Source organism: Vanellus vanellus (assembly GCF_965231255.1).
Source record: "Vanellus vanellus genome assembly, chromosome: 5".
Lineage (NCBI taxonomy): Eukaryota > Metazoa > Chordata > Aves > Charadriiformes > Charadriidae > Vanellus > Vanellus vanellus.
The window spans coordinates 56,735,575-56,750,290 of NC_138910.1; the positions used below are offsets into that span (position 1 = coordinate 56,735,575).

Sequence of the window (14,716 nt, forward strand, 5' to 3'; positions counted from 1 at the left end):
TCCCGCGGCGAAGCCAGGAGCGGCGGTGCCAGCCCGAGGGGCCGCGGAACGGAACTTCCCCCGGCGCGCAGCGGCCCCGGGAGGAGCGGAGCCCCCGGGCCACCCTGCCCCTCGCCAGGCGCCGTCGCCGCCAACTCCCGGGACTCCGTGTTTGGGGGAGGTAATAAACCCCACCCCACCCACAGCCCCGACTGTAATGTTTGTCACTGCTTGCCCATCACTAGGGGTTGAGAGGAGTATGACAGGTCTTTGTTGTCTGAATAAAAATCAGTGGCAGCTCAAGGGAGAGAACTCCTCCTACTAAATTATCAAAAATGGGCTGGCTTTAGTCTCTTAACAAATTGGACAGAGCTCCGGAAAGCAGCAGTCCCAAATCCAACCTACAGGCACTGGGAACTTTAAAGCAACCAGGGACTGCTGAAAATAGCACTTCTTTTTGCTTTCTTTGTATTCAAAACTATATCCTTTCCCGACCGACTATATTGCCCCAGGTTCAAGTCTCTCCAGTCAGGAGCCCCAGCTCTCCAGAACAGTAACAGATCCTTTAGCTCGCTTTTATTATTTTATTTTTTAAATTAATTATTATTATTACATTTTCTCCCCCTTGTTTGTTTTCTGCACATCTTCAGGAAGCCCTCGGTGCTTGTGCAAAGAGAAGCTCCTATTGCAACCTCTCTCCCTGCGCTGTTGCGCCTCGGTGTAAACACTTCGGATGATCTAAAGACTCTGGGGTCTGTATATGGAAATAGTGGGGTGCAGAGCAGAAGAAAATACTTGTCCTTTCCGTCCCCCAGCCATGCTTTTCCACGGGATCTCCGGAGGCCATATCCAAGGAATCATGGAGGAGATGGAGAGGCGATCCAAGACCGAGTCCCGCCTGGCCAAGGGGGGACAGATGAACGGCCGAGAAACGGTAAGAAAGAAGCTGGCACTCTTTGAAAGGGAGTCCCTGCAAGCATGGACCCGCAGCGGGACAGACCCTGGCTTTGGGGAAGAGAAAGACGCTGCTTCCCCCTGTCCCTTCCCTGCCACCCCTTGCTCGTAGAGACCCTCCCTAGGCTCCCTGTAAACCTATCCGTAAGGCTGGGTGCTGTGCTGGCCAGGCTTATTTATTCATTTGTCTAATTAATGTTGTTGCGTGTGGTGTCTGGAGTAAGGGGGAAAAATATTTTAAATCGTAGCAGAGACGGGTTTACAGTCCTTAGAGCGAAGCAGCCTTTTGCCCCCTGCTCGGCCGTCTGCGGCCGCTCTGCCCCGTCCGAGCCGGGCTGCAGCTGGAGTTCCTGAGGTGTACTTTACTTTTTTTTGCACTCCTGGCACCTCCTAAATTAAACCGCAAACCGCGACCGCTTACTTTTCGTAACCATTTTTGGTCTGAAGTGTGGGATTGATACAAAGAGGCACCGCTCTCTCTGCATCTTAAGCCCGCCGACTACTTTGCGAGGAGCAACATCTCCTCTTTTCTTAGTCAAAGCACCAAAGTCTTCATAAATATACTAAGGGATGGCGGAGAAAACGAGTGTCACGCTGTGTTTTGTGCAAAGCGAGATCTCCCTTTCTCCAACTTGTAGGGCTTCCGCCGACCGCGCACAAGGCTCTGCACACAAAGTAACGGCCTGGAAAACTGCTTTAAGGCTTTGAGCTATAGGGTCCTTCCCCCCTTCTCTTAAATAAACTCCCGCTTTGTTGTATGAGGATTTGCAATGTAAATTCAACTCGCCTTTTCAATTGCTGGAAAAAAAAAAAAAAACAACAACAAACCAAAACCACAAAAACAAAACAAAAGAGGGCGAGGAATACAACTCCAGATTGGAAAGTGAATGCGGAGTTGCCACTTCAAAACAGTTGCGACTTTAGAACAAGTTGTTCCGGATTTTTTTTTTCTCCCGTTACTTTATCTGCAAACGCTGCCCCAAGTTTCACGGCAGAGCTTTTGTCTACGCCGTCCCTCCGACTCTCTTTGTCCCGAGCGACACTCCTCGTGGGGAGCAGATTAATGGGAACTTGCAGAAGTTTGCTCCTGAAAAGATACTAGTTTTATCTGAAACCAGCCTGTGCCACCTTTCTGTCCCTGTCCCTGGCCAGGGTGGCGAGCGTTCGTGCTCACTGCTCTTTACACCGTCCACCTGTCTCCTTTCTCTGACTTCTGTTTTAAATGGCCCGGCTTTCTTTAGAGACGGGGTTTTGGCTGGTGAAAATTTACCGGAAAATCGGCAGAAGCCTAAACCCTCTGCCATAAACTTTTGGTGCAGCAAAACGGGATTTTCCTACTTTAAAATGCCGTTCTTGTGGAGTGCTCTAAGATTAAAACGCCAAAGTAACGGGGAAGCTAGAAACTCTAACTTCGGGACCTCAGGAAAGAACGGGCTCTGCTTTTCTCGCTGAGGCCTAATCAGTTGCCTTCACATATTGAAATGACATTAGATCGTTAGGAGAGGTTTAATGGGATAAACGCGAAAGCTGAATTGCGGCAGATACTTTCCTAGTTGAGATGGTCCCGGTTCTCCCTCAAACTTCCCGCCGAGAGCAGAGGGTTTGGTCCCAGAGAGCAGTCTTTTTGTACGAGCCCCGGGCCCTGCGCAGGACCCCGTCCCCAGCCCGGAGTGCCAGCCTGTCTTTCTCTCCCTGTCTCATCCCCTTGTGGTGTGGTTGTTTTGCAGAACATGCCCCCAATGAGCCCCGAGAAGCCTGCTTTGTGTGCTGGTTGTGGAGGGAAGATCTCAGACAGATATTACCTGCTGGCTGTTGACAAACAATGGCACCTCAGGTGTCTTAAATGCTGTGAATGTAAACTGGCTTTGGAGTCAGAACTCACCTGCTTTGCCAAGGACGGCAGCATTTACTGCAAGGAGGATTACTACAGGTACAGCTATCAGTCCCCATGGGTTCAAAAGTACATCCCCTCACAAAGCATTATAAACCGAAACGCTTTTCTCCACACGGGCTTTCAAAGGTAGCTTTTCGCGGTCAGCGATTCCTTAATCCTGTAAACATGTCCCCTCCGAAAAGTGTCTCACGTTTAGAAGCTGAACGGACCGACCCGGGGACACGCCGACTGGGCACGTGTGGCCGTACACAAACAGGCGAAGGAGAATACCTCGGGTCTCCCGCTGCTCTGCGGTTTCCTTCCGCAAAGACCAGCGTTAAGACCCAACAAAAGTTTCCCTCTGCCCGTAGCTTGCCGTTTTTTCCGCGGGCCGGGAAGCGGGTCCTGGGGCCGGAGCGGCGGGGGGGGGGGGGGCGAGCGGCGGCGGAGCCCGCTGCCCCCAGCCCGGCTCCGCGGAGGGTGCCAGGCGGCCGGGCCCCGGGAGCAGACACTGTTCATCCGTGCGTTTCAGCTTTCCCGGGGTTCAGGTCGCCGCGGCTCTTTTCGTCTTTATACGAACGCCAGGAGAACGGGGACCGATTTCCCTCACCCCCGGGTCCGCCTTCCCTCATGCGCACGGGCAGCGGGAGGGCTTCTGCGAAAGTCCTAAGCGAACAGGTCAGCTTGGTGGAAAGCGCAAGGCGTTTACCCTGGGACCCCAGTGCTGGCTCCCCAGTGGTGTTCCTGACAAGCCGGAGAACCGACACCAGGCGGGCCAGGGGCCACAGCCGGCCAGAAGGGCCGTCCTGGGGCCGGGGAGGGCGCGACCCCGGCGGGGACGGGCTCCCTGCCGACCTCCCGTGGCCGGGAGGGAAGGTGGGCGGCACCGGGGCAAGGTCTGCCTTTGCCTTTCTAGTTGATGCCCACTTTTCTGTTTCCTTCAGAAGGTTCTCCGTGCAGAGATGTGCCCGCTGCCACCTTGGGATCTCAGCCTCTGAAATGGTCATGAGAGCCAGGGAGTCGGTTTATCACCTGAGCTGCTTCACCTGCACCACCTGCAACAAGACTCTGACCACAGGCGATCACTTTGGCATGAAGGACAACCTGGTTTACTGCAGGGCCCACTTCGAGTCCCTTTTGCAAGGAGAATATCCCCCTCAGCTGAGCTACACCGAGCTGGCTGCCAAGAGCGGAGGGCTGGCCCTGCCTTACTTCAACGGCACTGGCACAGTCCAGAAGGGGAGGCCCAGGAAAAGAAAGAGCCCTGCTTTGGGAGTGGACATCGTCAACTACAACTCAGGTGGGAAACACACACCGAACCTCCCTCCCGCTCCTCCGAAAAGAGCGTTCTCAGGCTTCCCCTCAGCTAGGCAGTGCGTGAGTAACTCAGCCAGGCCAAATCTTGCTTAACCATTGGAAAATCAAACAAACAGCCCTCTGAGGGTTGGAGCATTTGCAGGAAAGCTAACAGCAGCCTTCCTCAAAGGCTGTCTTTGCCTATTAATGTCAAACACCCAAACTTAGCCACTTCCCAGGGTAAAGACAAAAAAAAAAAAAAAAAAAGGAAAGGGGAAAAAAATCTCTACCCCAAAACCACAGCGTTCTTTCTCTACAGGAACCTCAGATACTGATATCATTATTTATATTTTATTAGCAGAAAACACTTCACCAGTTAGTCCTCAAATTAGAAGAAAAAAATAGAATAAAAGTTATAGTATATGGCTCCTACAATGCCAATGCAGTATGCATGTAACTCGATATAAATATTCATACTAATTAATTCTTCAGGCTAAAAAGTTCTGTTTTACTGGCACATAAACGATCAAACTGTACAAAAGGCCAACGAATAAATGTTGTTCCCTGTAACTAAGCCCTAACAAATGTAATTAAGGAGAACGGTTTCTGCTCTCTTAACGGTAGGAAAGGAACACGTATTGTCCCGTATTAAATAGCTTCCCTAACTACAGTCATTTAAGTACCCAAACCATGCCTAAACACATAGCGTTAAGGGCCAGAGATAAAGGAGTTTCAGGTATGATCAAGCAGATTAAGCGGCGTTTCATTAGATGGAAGAGGGAAGCAGTAAGGGTAAATCTGAACTAAAAAGCTACCGACTCCAAAAATTATTTTAGCGAAACTTAAGCTCCCCCTGGGCGGTAACGAGGGAAGAAGGGTGCGGGAAGCAAGAGTGGTGCAAGGTGTTTCCGTGTGAAGCGGGCAGCCGTTCCGGCCGGGGCAGCGAGCGGGGGGCTCCGGCCCCAGGGCTCCGGGCTGGGCCGCGGCGGAGCGCTGCCAACTGCTGGCCCCGCCGGGGAGCCGGGAGAGGGGTCAGGGCCTCCCCTTCCAACAAACGCAGGTCGATAAAAGTGCACCGATTTCGGCCCGGAGCTTTCTCCCCTGCGCCGCCATTGAGATTCATAAGCAATCCTCCACCGCCCCCCCGCAAACCCCCTCCCTCCCTCCCCCGGCACCTCCTCTGGGGCTGCTTGTGAACGGGCTTTAGCTGGGAACTGGGTAGCTGCAAGGCTATTTCATCTCCTCTGATGCGTAGACCTTGGAGCCAGGGTAATCACTGCGCTAATTGTTCCTTGTTAATTGAAGATGACATTGGAATCCCTGGCTACGGAGCGGTTTCCAATCAATCCTGAAAGCTGCTAAAGAAAAGGGAACCTGTAGCGCAGCCAGGATTCATTCAGTCCCGGCTTCGCGTGGTGGGTTTCCCGTACGCCCGCTCTTCGGTTTGCGCTACCTCCAATCCCCCACACCATCACCCAAATTCCCCAGATCCCTAAATGGAAATATTTCTAGGGACAATTTATCGTTAGAATTGGGACTAGAAATTAGGGAAAGATGAAAAGTTGTGGTTATGATTAAACAACCCCTAAACTTAAGGTCAGGGCTCAAGAGAGACATTATTTGCGAACGCCATCATACTTTTCGTTTGCTAGTCTTAAAGCTCTCCTTCTTTACAACAACGGGGCATATCAAATGCATCACTGACTCCAAATGCGATTAAAAAGCACTATCGATTATGAAAATACAACTCACTTCACTGAGATCTCTCCGGGCAATGGAGAGAGAAAAGAAAAATAACCAAAACCCTAACACGCTCGAATCTGGTACTTTGGACTCAGACTAGATGGCTGAGAAATATGATCTGTTAGAGCCGTGTTTGTTTTTTTTTTTTCTTTTCTTTTTTTTTTTTTTTTTTTTTTTAAGTATTATCTAGTAATGTCCAGGGTTGACACATGGTCTCGAGAAAATACAGTTTGCAGCCAAACTGTGCATCCGGTGCAAACGACTCCAGCCCGTTGACCCACTGCGCTCCAAATCCAGGGGGAGGAAAACGAATCTCTAACAGTTACGAAATGAGTTGCAGTAGATGAAATCGCTTCTGGAAAGAAAAAAACCCAATCTCTAAACAATTGGCAGTCACTTTCCTACACGCATTTTTCGTTCCCTGCCCTGTGATTCAGTAACTGGTCTTGCACGTAATCATTTACAAAGGGCAACGAGTCTGCAGAAAATTAAATGTTGGATACATGACTGCCGCCTTCAGAGGGAGAAGCGGGACACGGGTAAGAACCCATAACCCAGCCCGCAGGCGGGCCCTTTCTCCCGGGCATTCGCTGCGCTACGTGCTGCCCTCTGCCCGGCGGCCCAGCGGGCAGCCCCGGCGCAGCCTGCCCAGCGCGGGCCGGCACCGCGGGTTGGGCTTGCGAACCGGCGGGGGTGCGCGGAGCTGGCGGGGGTGCGCAGTCCTCCCCTCCTGGCCCGGCCTCCCCAGAATCCACCCCGGCTTGGAGAGGAGACCCGCAGGGCGCAGGCACAGCCCTGACCCCGTACGTCTCCTGTCTGCGCTAAAGCACACCCGGGCCGGCAGACAGTGCTCCCCCCCGGAGCAGACAACTTCTAAGTTCTGTCAAAAGTTTACTCCTGTCACTCGGTGTTCGGCGAGAACCACGAATTTAACTTCCCCAGTAAACCAAACCGGTATCCCACCAAAACAGTCATATCCTAGGGCGTCCACATCGATATGGCAAGCCATTATGGAAAATGAATCAGACTTTTAAAAACAAAACAGTGCACTAACTCTGATTAAGCTAACAACTTCACCAAGCTGAGCATAAAAATACGCATATTCACAAGCGATCTGGCAGTACCTAGCTCAGATTTGTGTGCGCATTTTGTTTTAGGGGAGCTGAGCACAGGGCCAGAATGGAAAATCAGATTCTGCTGCCGGATCTACAACAGCTTTTCTATTCTGTATTTTGTTTAGTAGTTTAATTTCTGTTTCTCAGCTCCTCGGTTGTAAAGTGGAAACACAACAATAAATAACTCAAAATGTTATGAGGTAAAAGCCATTCATACTTGCGAGCTGTCTGGAATTAATGTGAAAAATGGAAGAAACTATTCAAAAGTACTTAAAGCGTTCAAGTCTTTCTCTATATTACCTCTTATATCATAGAATTAATATGTATTTTGAGGGAAACTGTGTTGACTTACAGCCCACAGGATATAGAAATGAGATGGTGAAGAAGATTTCCCTAGGAAAATATTTCACACAGCTGTTGCCCAAAGAGCTGTTTACTTTATTTCATTATAGAAGTGTGTGTGTGTGTGTGTGTGTGTGAAAAATATGAAGAGTTCACTTGAAGAATTCTTGGCAATAAAAAGCAAACTGTTCTAGCTCTTTCCAAAGCAAAATTAAACAACCCCCTCAATCCCGCTGCAAAGAAATGAGCAATAACGTCTTGCCCGTTTTTTTTGCTTTCCCTTAGTTCTTCAGGCGATAGTGTAAAACTCTGCTCCATGATGTGGCCAAACCACATAACGCTGTGTCACCCACGTAAAACAGAGAGTGAGCTAACCATTGTATAAACTGGGATCATCTGAGGATGCTTGAGGCCCTCTTCCCATTTTCTTTTGAGAATAAAAGCCAAATGAAGTAGATTCCAGACAAAAAAGTAGATCACTGAAACAAGGGCAGTAAGCAGGACAGAGAAGCCCGAGGAAATTCGCGTCGCTGCTGCAAACCTGAGCGACCCAAGGAAAACAACACAAACAGCTTGCAACTGTCTGAAGTAAAACCTGAGGACTGAATTCTGGTACTCTGATTTATGTCAGCTCATAAATTACGGCCCACGTAGTTTGACTGAAGGCAGTGTGATTGCTTGTGAAAACAAGTAGTAAATACAATCCAAATCTGATCTTAAAATGTTTTTAAGGCAACTTTCAACTCCTGGTATTTTCAGAAGTGTCAACTTACTTTGTTTGAAAGTGCAGATATACTTCTTACCAAGACTAGAAGCAAATCTAGCTATAATTAAATATTCACCCGATTTTCTGTCAAAGCGTTGTCTTACCAGCATCTGTTCATGTTGACTTGTCTTATAATTCAAAAGAGAAAACACCTTCAAGAAGCTTTTTATTTTCTCCTGGTTTCAAGTTGCTTTGCCTCTGTTTTTAGCACTGTCAACATCAGTCTCCCTCTCTGTACTGTGTGCTTTCCCTCTTTCTCTTTCTTTCTCTTTTTTTTTGAGAAATAGGGATCAACTAGGCCTACTAACTAATCCAATAACTATTGGAAAGCAGTTCAAAGATTCAAATGAGCAACTAATGAAACTTGGTCTAGTTTACAGACATTCTGAGACATCTTTAATTAGCTGTTCTTTAATTAATATTCCCTGCTATGATGACATCATTAATTTTCTCCTGTGTAACTGAGCTATCTTTATATCCTTTTTTAAGCCGAAAAGTAAAATACAGACGGATGTCTGTCTGTTTTTTTTTTTCTTGCCAATACTGTCATTCCTTTCACCAATATGAAGTAATGATGCCACAGTTCCCAAACAGCTGCAACTCTTGTGTACAATTCACACTCATAAAAGTGTAATCTGAAACAAATCCATCATTCATACACACTTTGAAAATCCTGAATCAGGGAAACTCTTTTCAAGTTTTGAGCCACTAGCTGGTTGCTTATAGAAGTGTCCTAAATTGGTACCAACTAAGAGCTACTGCTGATTGGGGTTGAGATTGAGCGACTGAATCAAGCCTTGATGCAACGGCTTTCTAGACATCTTTTACAGATGAAGGTCTTCGAGCAGTTCATATAAACTCCCAGGCAGAGTCCAAAAGCATTTATTTTATCAGCAAAAACCTCCAGATTTTATACTTTCTTGATGAACTGTCATAACAAACTTTCCTGCTGTATATCTTTTTTTATAGGTGCTTGTGGTTTGGGGGAAAAGCTCAGGAACGTTCAAAATGCTGGTTTGACCTTTATACTTCTCTCAAGCTAAGAGTGTTTCAATGAGTGAGATTTCAAAATCTGAATGAGATTTCAAATGACTCTTTGAACGCCCAAAGCAAAACCATCACCACAGGGAAAAGGCTTGTTTGAAAATAAATGCCAAAGGAGAGAGAACTTTCTAAGTCTGCCCTTAGTAGGTACAGGCCTGGGGGATACAATGTGTTTTAAGAATAGGAGAAGGTCATCTTCTGGATCTTTTTTGTCTCATTTAATTACCACATCTGTACTTATCCTTGCACCATCTTAGCCCGCCCTTCCTTTCTTGCTTGTTTCCTTCCTTCCAAACAGTATGTGACTGAAGATTTTTGCCTTGATTCATTTATCCTGCATGATTCATGACCCCTAACTTCTTGTTTTGTTTTGTTTATTGAACAGGTTGTAATGAGAATGAGGCAGATCACTTGGACAGAGACCAGCAGCCTTATCCCCCATCCCAGAAGACAAAACGCATGCGCACCTCCTTCAAACACCACCAGCTTCGTACCATGAAGTCCTACTTTGCTATCAACCACAACCCAGATGCCAAGGACCTCAAGCAGCTTGCCCAGAAAACAGGCCTGACCAAGAGAGTTCTGCAGGTAAGAGGCCACACCACGGGCTTGACAGAATTTTCCCCTACCCCTGCCAGTCAATAGCATTTCCCTTATGTGCAACAATAGCAATATAAGCAGAAATGCTTTTGCTAGGTGTGTCCCTAGCGGGTGTGCAGAGGGGTATGTTATTACATGGCAGGAGTGCCAAATGTATGCCCTACCACCCCAAGGCAGTCAAATACTAAAATGTGATTTCTAATCAGTTGCATCCTCAACATGAGGAAACTGTCTCCAGAGTCTACCAACCCAGTAGATAACCTGGGATCTGTAGTGTCTCTGCGGTGACCTTATTAAGGGTAGAGGTAGCAAATCTACTCATTCTATACACACTGGGTGAAGCCTTTGGGCTCCCCTGAAGTAGTTAATGTAGCCCCTCAGTGAGCACATCCGCCGATATGTAGGAAGTAAGCTTTGAACAATATGATCCTCCAGGACCAGCTGACTCCCTCTCTCAATGCCTGTTAGACAACTGATACCATTAAGGGCCTACATAGTAAAAAGTCACTTCCCTGTGAAGGACAGCCCAGCAAATTCCTTGAAAAAAATATCCCTATATGGTGTGTGCTAGCTCAGTGAAGTTAAAGCAAGGTGTGTATTATATGCAGAGTGCCAAAGAAGGGCAGCGATCGAGGTAGAAGGAGAATCTATTAGCGGCAATTCCTTGTCTGTGTTACATGTCACCTAAAACATTTTCAGTGACCCTTACAGAACAGAAAGACTAGGTGACCCATATCAACAATCCCTATGATAGGGATGGTATAATTACCCCTCCTTCCTCTTCAGTCTTTCAGAATAGTCAAGACAAACTTTCAGCCTTGGCAAAAATCTGCTCATTCACCCTTCGCCTCAAATCTTTATCATGTGTCTTGACCCCAAACCTACCCAACCCACGAATACACCAGATGGATATCAAGAAAGTTGCTTTCCTTGGGTAAGTGAGCGAGCAGATTTTTCTTAAGGCTACTCTACGAGGTCTGCACGCTGGGCTGCAATGTTCCAGTGAGCGCCTGTAGTGCTGGGCTTTGTTGCTCAGGGGTCCCGCCTGTGAACGAGTCAGTACTACCAGTAGCAAGTGAAGCTGTAGCGTGACTTAGGCGATTTGCCACTCAAAAACAAACATCCAAAAAATGACTTAGCAAAAACAAAGACAAAAATAAGCAAAACAAAACAAGCATCGGTAAAGAAATCAATTGGGATTGGTTTGCAGGTTTGGTTTCAAAACGCAAGAGCCAAATTCAGAAGGAACCTTTTGCGGCAGGAGAATGGGGGTGTCGATAAAGCTGATGGCACCTCACTTCCGGCACCGCCCTCAGCAGACAGCGGCGCACTCACTCCACCCGGCACTGCGACCACTTTAACAGACCTGACCAATCCCACTATCACTGTAGTGACATCAGTGACCTCTAACTTGGACAGCCACGAATCCGGGAGCCCCTCACAAACTACCTTAACGAACCTTTTCTAACATTTCAGTTTTTTTTTTTTAATTCTTACTCTTCTTCTTTATTATTATTATAATAATTATTATTTTTATTATTTTCAAGACTTTTTTTTTTTTTTTAAATACAAACCCACAAAATATTTGGGAAAATAAACAGCTTGATGTGTAGCATCTGCAGCCACTTGGCAACTGAGTTTGAAGTAATATGTTGCTATAATAAATGAACATTTACTGTTGTTAAATTGTACTCATTTTTTTTAAATTCATTGAATAACTGAAGAGAAAGTTATGAATAATTCTAATAAGTGCCTCTTAAAATTGTATGTTACTTATTTCCATAACCTTGAAAAAAATGATTACTACCACAAAATAAAAAAAGAAGATTCTTTTCCCTCCTTGATAACCAGATAAAAAAGTTCAATTATAGCTGAAAGAATGCTGCTTCAGGATTGTGTGTTCACTTACAACATTTAAGAACCCCAAATTTCATTTTATTTTTATAATGCATCTAAAAGTTTTGTATGATTTATTTTTTAAATGTTGAAAAATAAATACAAAAAGAATTAAACTAATCTTTGAAATAGTCAGACTGTAAGTGCCAGTGCTTTTTTCTAATGCATTAGTCACAAGCATGACCCTCCCTGAGCACTGGGGAGTCTCACTGGGATAGCTAAACGCTCTTCTGCCAGTTCTTCACCCAGCTGGGACATCCTTGGCCACCACGGAAAGTTGTGCCGGGATGGAGGGCCTGGAGAGAGAGAGACGGGGATGAGAGTGCATGTGGGTGAGGATGGCAGGATCAGGCTGTTGGTCTCCAAATTTGTGTGCTACGCATGCAGGAAGCAAAATCTGGAAAACACTCTCCAGAATGAGCTCACTCCTATAGGGATATTATTAAGGTAAAAACAGCAGAATAACAACTTGAGTGAGGAGTCCTACTGATCTGAAATATCTCATAGGGAGGGTTTTTAATTTTTGTCTGTCAAGCAGTTCTGATTTGGAATTAAAAAAGAAATGGTGCAGTTTGCCACACAGCCTTGATGCCGTAGCATTAAAGCAAGCAGGAGGTTGCCCAGCTACTTTAGTGAGCACAAAAATAATTTCCAAGATGACGTATGTGTGTGTACTGTTAACATGAGTTTTTGATAAATCATACTTTTTCAGGGAAAATGGAAATAAGCAAAATATAATTTATTAAGATGTTTAAGGAAAATATTTCAGTAACATTTATTCATTACTATTTTGAATTTACTTTAGATGTTTCCTGAGATTGTATCAGACATTTTGTTTAACACATGAACTTAAAATCTTTAGTTCATTAATATCTCTAACATATACTTTAACTTTTTAAACTTTGTATAAAAGAAAAAAATGTAAGCAAAAATTCTAACAAAAATGGGAATTGGCAGTGAATAAAAGCAGATTAAAGCAGATAAACTCAGAAACCTTGTGGATGCTGATCTGAATACATTTCTTAGTTTACAATAGTGATCTTTCTTTTTTTAATTTTATTTAAGCTAAAAGTCTGAATGGTCTGGGCAGTGGTGAATGTTCATTTGTATCCTTTTATTGTAGTTGAACACCAATTAGATTGTGGAGAGTCTCAGAAGCAAAACTGAACAAAATCCAGTCAAGATCTATGTCTTGCTTTTAGTGGATTGTTAAGAATAACTTTGCACATATACCCCACTTTTTAGACACCATCAAATCTCTTTTTTGGTGGTCAAAGTGGCTATTTAATATATTTTAAAGGTGTCCTTTTTGGCTGTATAAATGTGTGGTTACATATTGACAGTTCACTGCCCACATTAAAGTGCATTATTGTAATTTTTGCTCAGGGTTTTTAGAAAATTAGCACAGAAAAGTAGCTTATTTTTAAAAAAAGATGACGGAAGAGATGTTAACACTGTAATAGAAGAAAGGTGTGTTTGCCATTATATATTTAGCAAGTATGGTTATCATCTTCTATGGATATTAAATCTTGACTTTTCCTATTTCTATTACCTTATGGGCATTTACCACTAACCAGACCAAACGACCTTGGTAAGGCTGAGATCTTTATTAATACACTTTTACAGGTAAAAATATTGATACTTATAAATTTTGTTCTTTGACAGAACAATATATGGTACTAGAGATCTACTTTATTAAGTAGACTAATTAAAACTCAGTTCTACTATGTGCCTTATGATATACCTTGGGAGTAAGTTTGTGAAAAATCAGGATATACGTGTTGTTTGTTAAATTAACTGTTTTAAGCCCTTTTGACACCTCACTAGTTTTGTACTGTTTTACCTCTTATTTCTGAAACTCTTTTTATGGTGTATCCTGTTAGAGGGGACAAACATGTCATAGAAAGCAGTTGTGCACTCTTTCAGATATAGTTGATAAAACCAATAATCTTATATATTGAGCTTCGTGTTTATAGTACAGTAAGTGGTCTAGCAAAATTGTCCATGTTTCTTTGTTTATTGATAAATGCATTGTATAGAAACTATTTCCCCTAAATATTTATGGACCAAACAATTGTGATATATCCTATTAAATTTGTGTGAATAAACCATTTTGAATCTAAGGAGTTTTATTTCCCATCAGTTTTTTTTGCTTGTTGTTTTTTTTTTTTTTTTTAATTTAAAGTCTACATGTATCAGTGCGTCTCTTTGCTTTTACGGTACCTGTGAACAATTGGTATTAAACACGGAAACACGGCCTTTTAAATATTTTCAAATACGGTTCCTTCTTAGGTTTTCAATTTCTTCATATTCAATGTATATGCTACTGCTGGTGCAATTTAGATTTTAGCCTTTTAACCCCCTTTTTTGAACGTGCAGAAGTAATGCCCCACTGATTTGATACTGAAACCCTGTCTTAGACTTCTAAAAAAGCCAGAAAACTAGCAGCTAAAGTAATTGCATGACAAATATAACCTAAATAATATGATGAAATGAATCAAGATTTAATGCTAGGTATATTGAAGACAAAATAGAATTGCAGACCCCGAAAAGCCAGGTTGCTCTGTAGTTTAATAAATTGTCACTATGATTTCTTTCAGGGAGAACAAATCATGGGGCATTACAGCCAAACATCCCGACGTTTGAAAATTCCCTAAAGTATTAAAAGAAGGGGAAAAGTTTGATCGGAAATCCACTGCAGTGAAGACAAAGACAATATTAGGTTATGATAATCATACATTTAAAAATCTATTGAGCCAAAAAATAAAAATAAAAGACTTGATGTCATTTCCTGAATGTTAACAAAACATATGTTATTTTATGGTGTCTAATTAACAGAACTGAAGGCTTCAACAAATTGTGTGGTATTAAAAACAAATTTAGAGAAACTATGTATTAAACCAGAGCAACCTGGCAGCAATCTACCCAGCCCATATTCGAAGAAAACTTTTCTTTAAAAAAAATCACATTTGTCAAGCACAAGTACTTGTAAAATAAAATCTGAGTGCATTCATTCCACTTGCTTGCTAATGTGTACTAGTCATATCTGTTAAATGGATTTTTGTAAATTCAAAGAGAGCTTTTCACTCATTTGAGATCATAGGAATC

General features: G+C 44.1%; 1 protein-coding gene across 2 annotated transcripts; it reads left to right on the plus strand.

Annotated features, from left to right (window-relative positions):
* Window positions 1–739: 739 nt before the first annotated feature.
* Window positions 740–14,359, plus strand: LHX9 (LIM homeobox 9; the record flags this gene model as incomplete). 2 transcript variants are annotated; one of them, XM_082484272.1, is made up of 5 exons in its annotated part: window positions 740–913; window positions 2,661–2,863; window positions 3,751–4,106; window positions 9,498–9,700; window positions 14,209–14,359. In XM_082484272.1, the coding sequence occupies 5 exons, from the start codon at window positions 740–742 to the stop codon at window positions 14,263–14,265; spliced, it is 993 nt and encodes a 330-aa protein (XP_082340398.1). The 2 variants fall into 2 exon arrangements, with proteins under 2 accessions (XP_082340398.1, XP_082340397.1); XM_082484271.1 differs by lacking the exon at window positions 14,209–14,359 and adding an exon at window positions 10,923–11,180.
* Window positions 14,360–14,716: the final 357 nt, after the last annotated feature.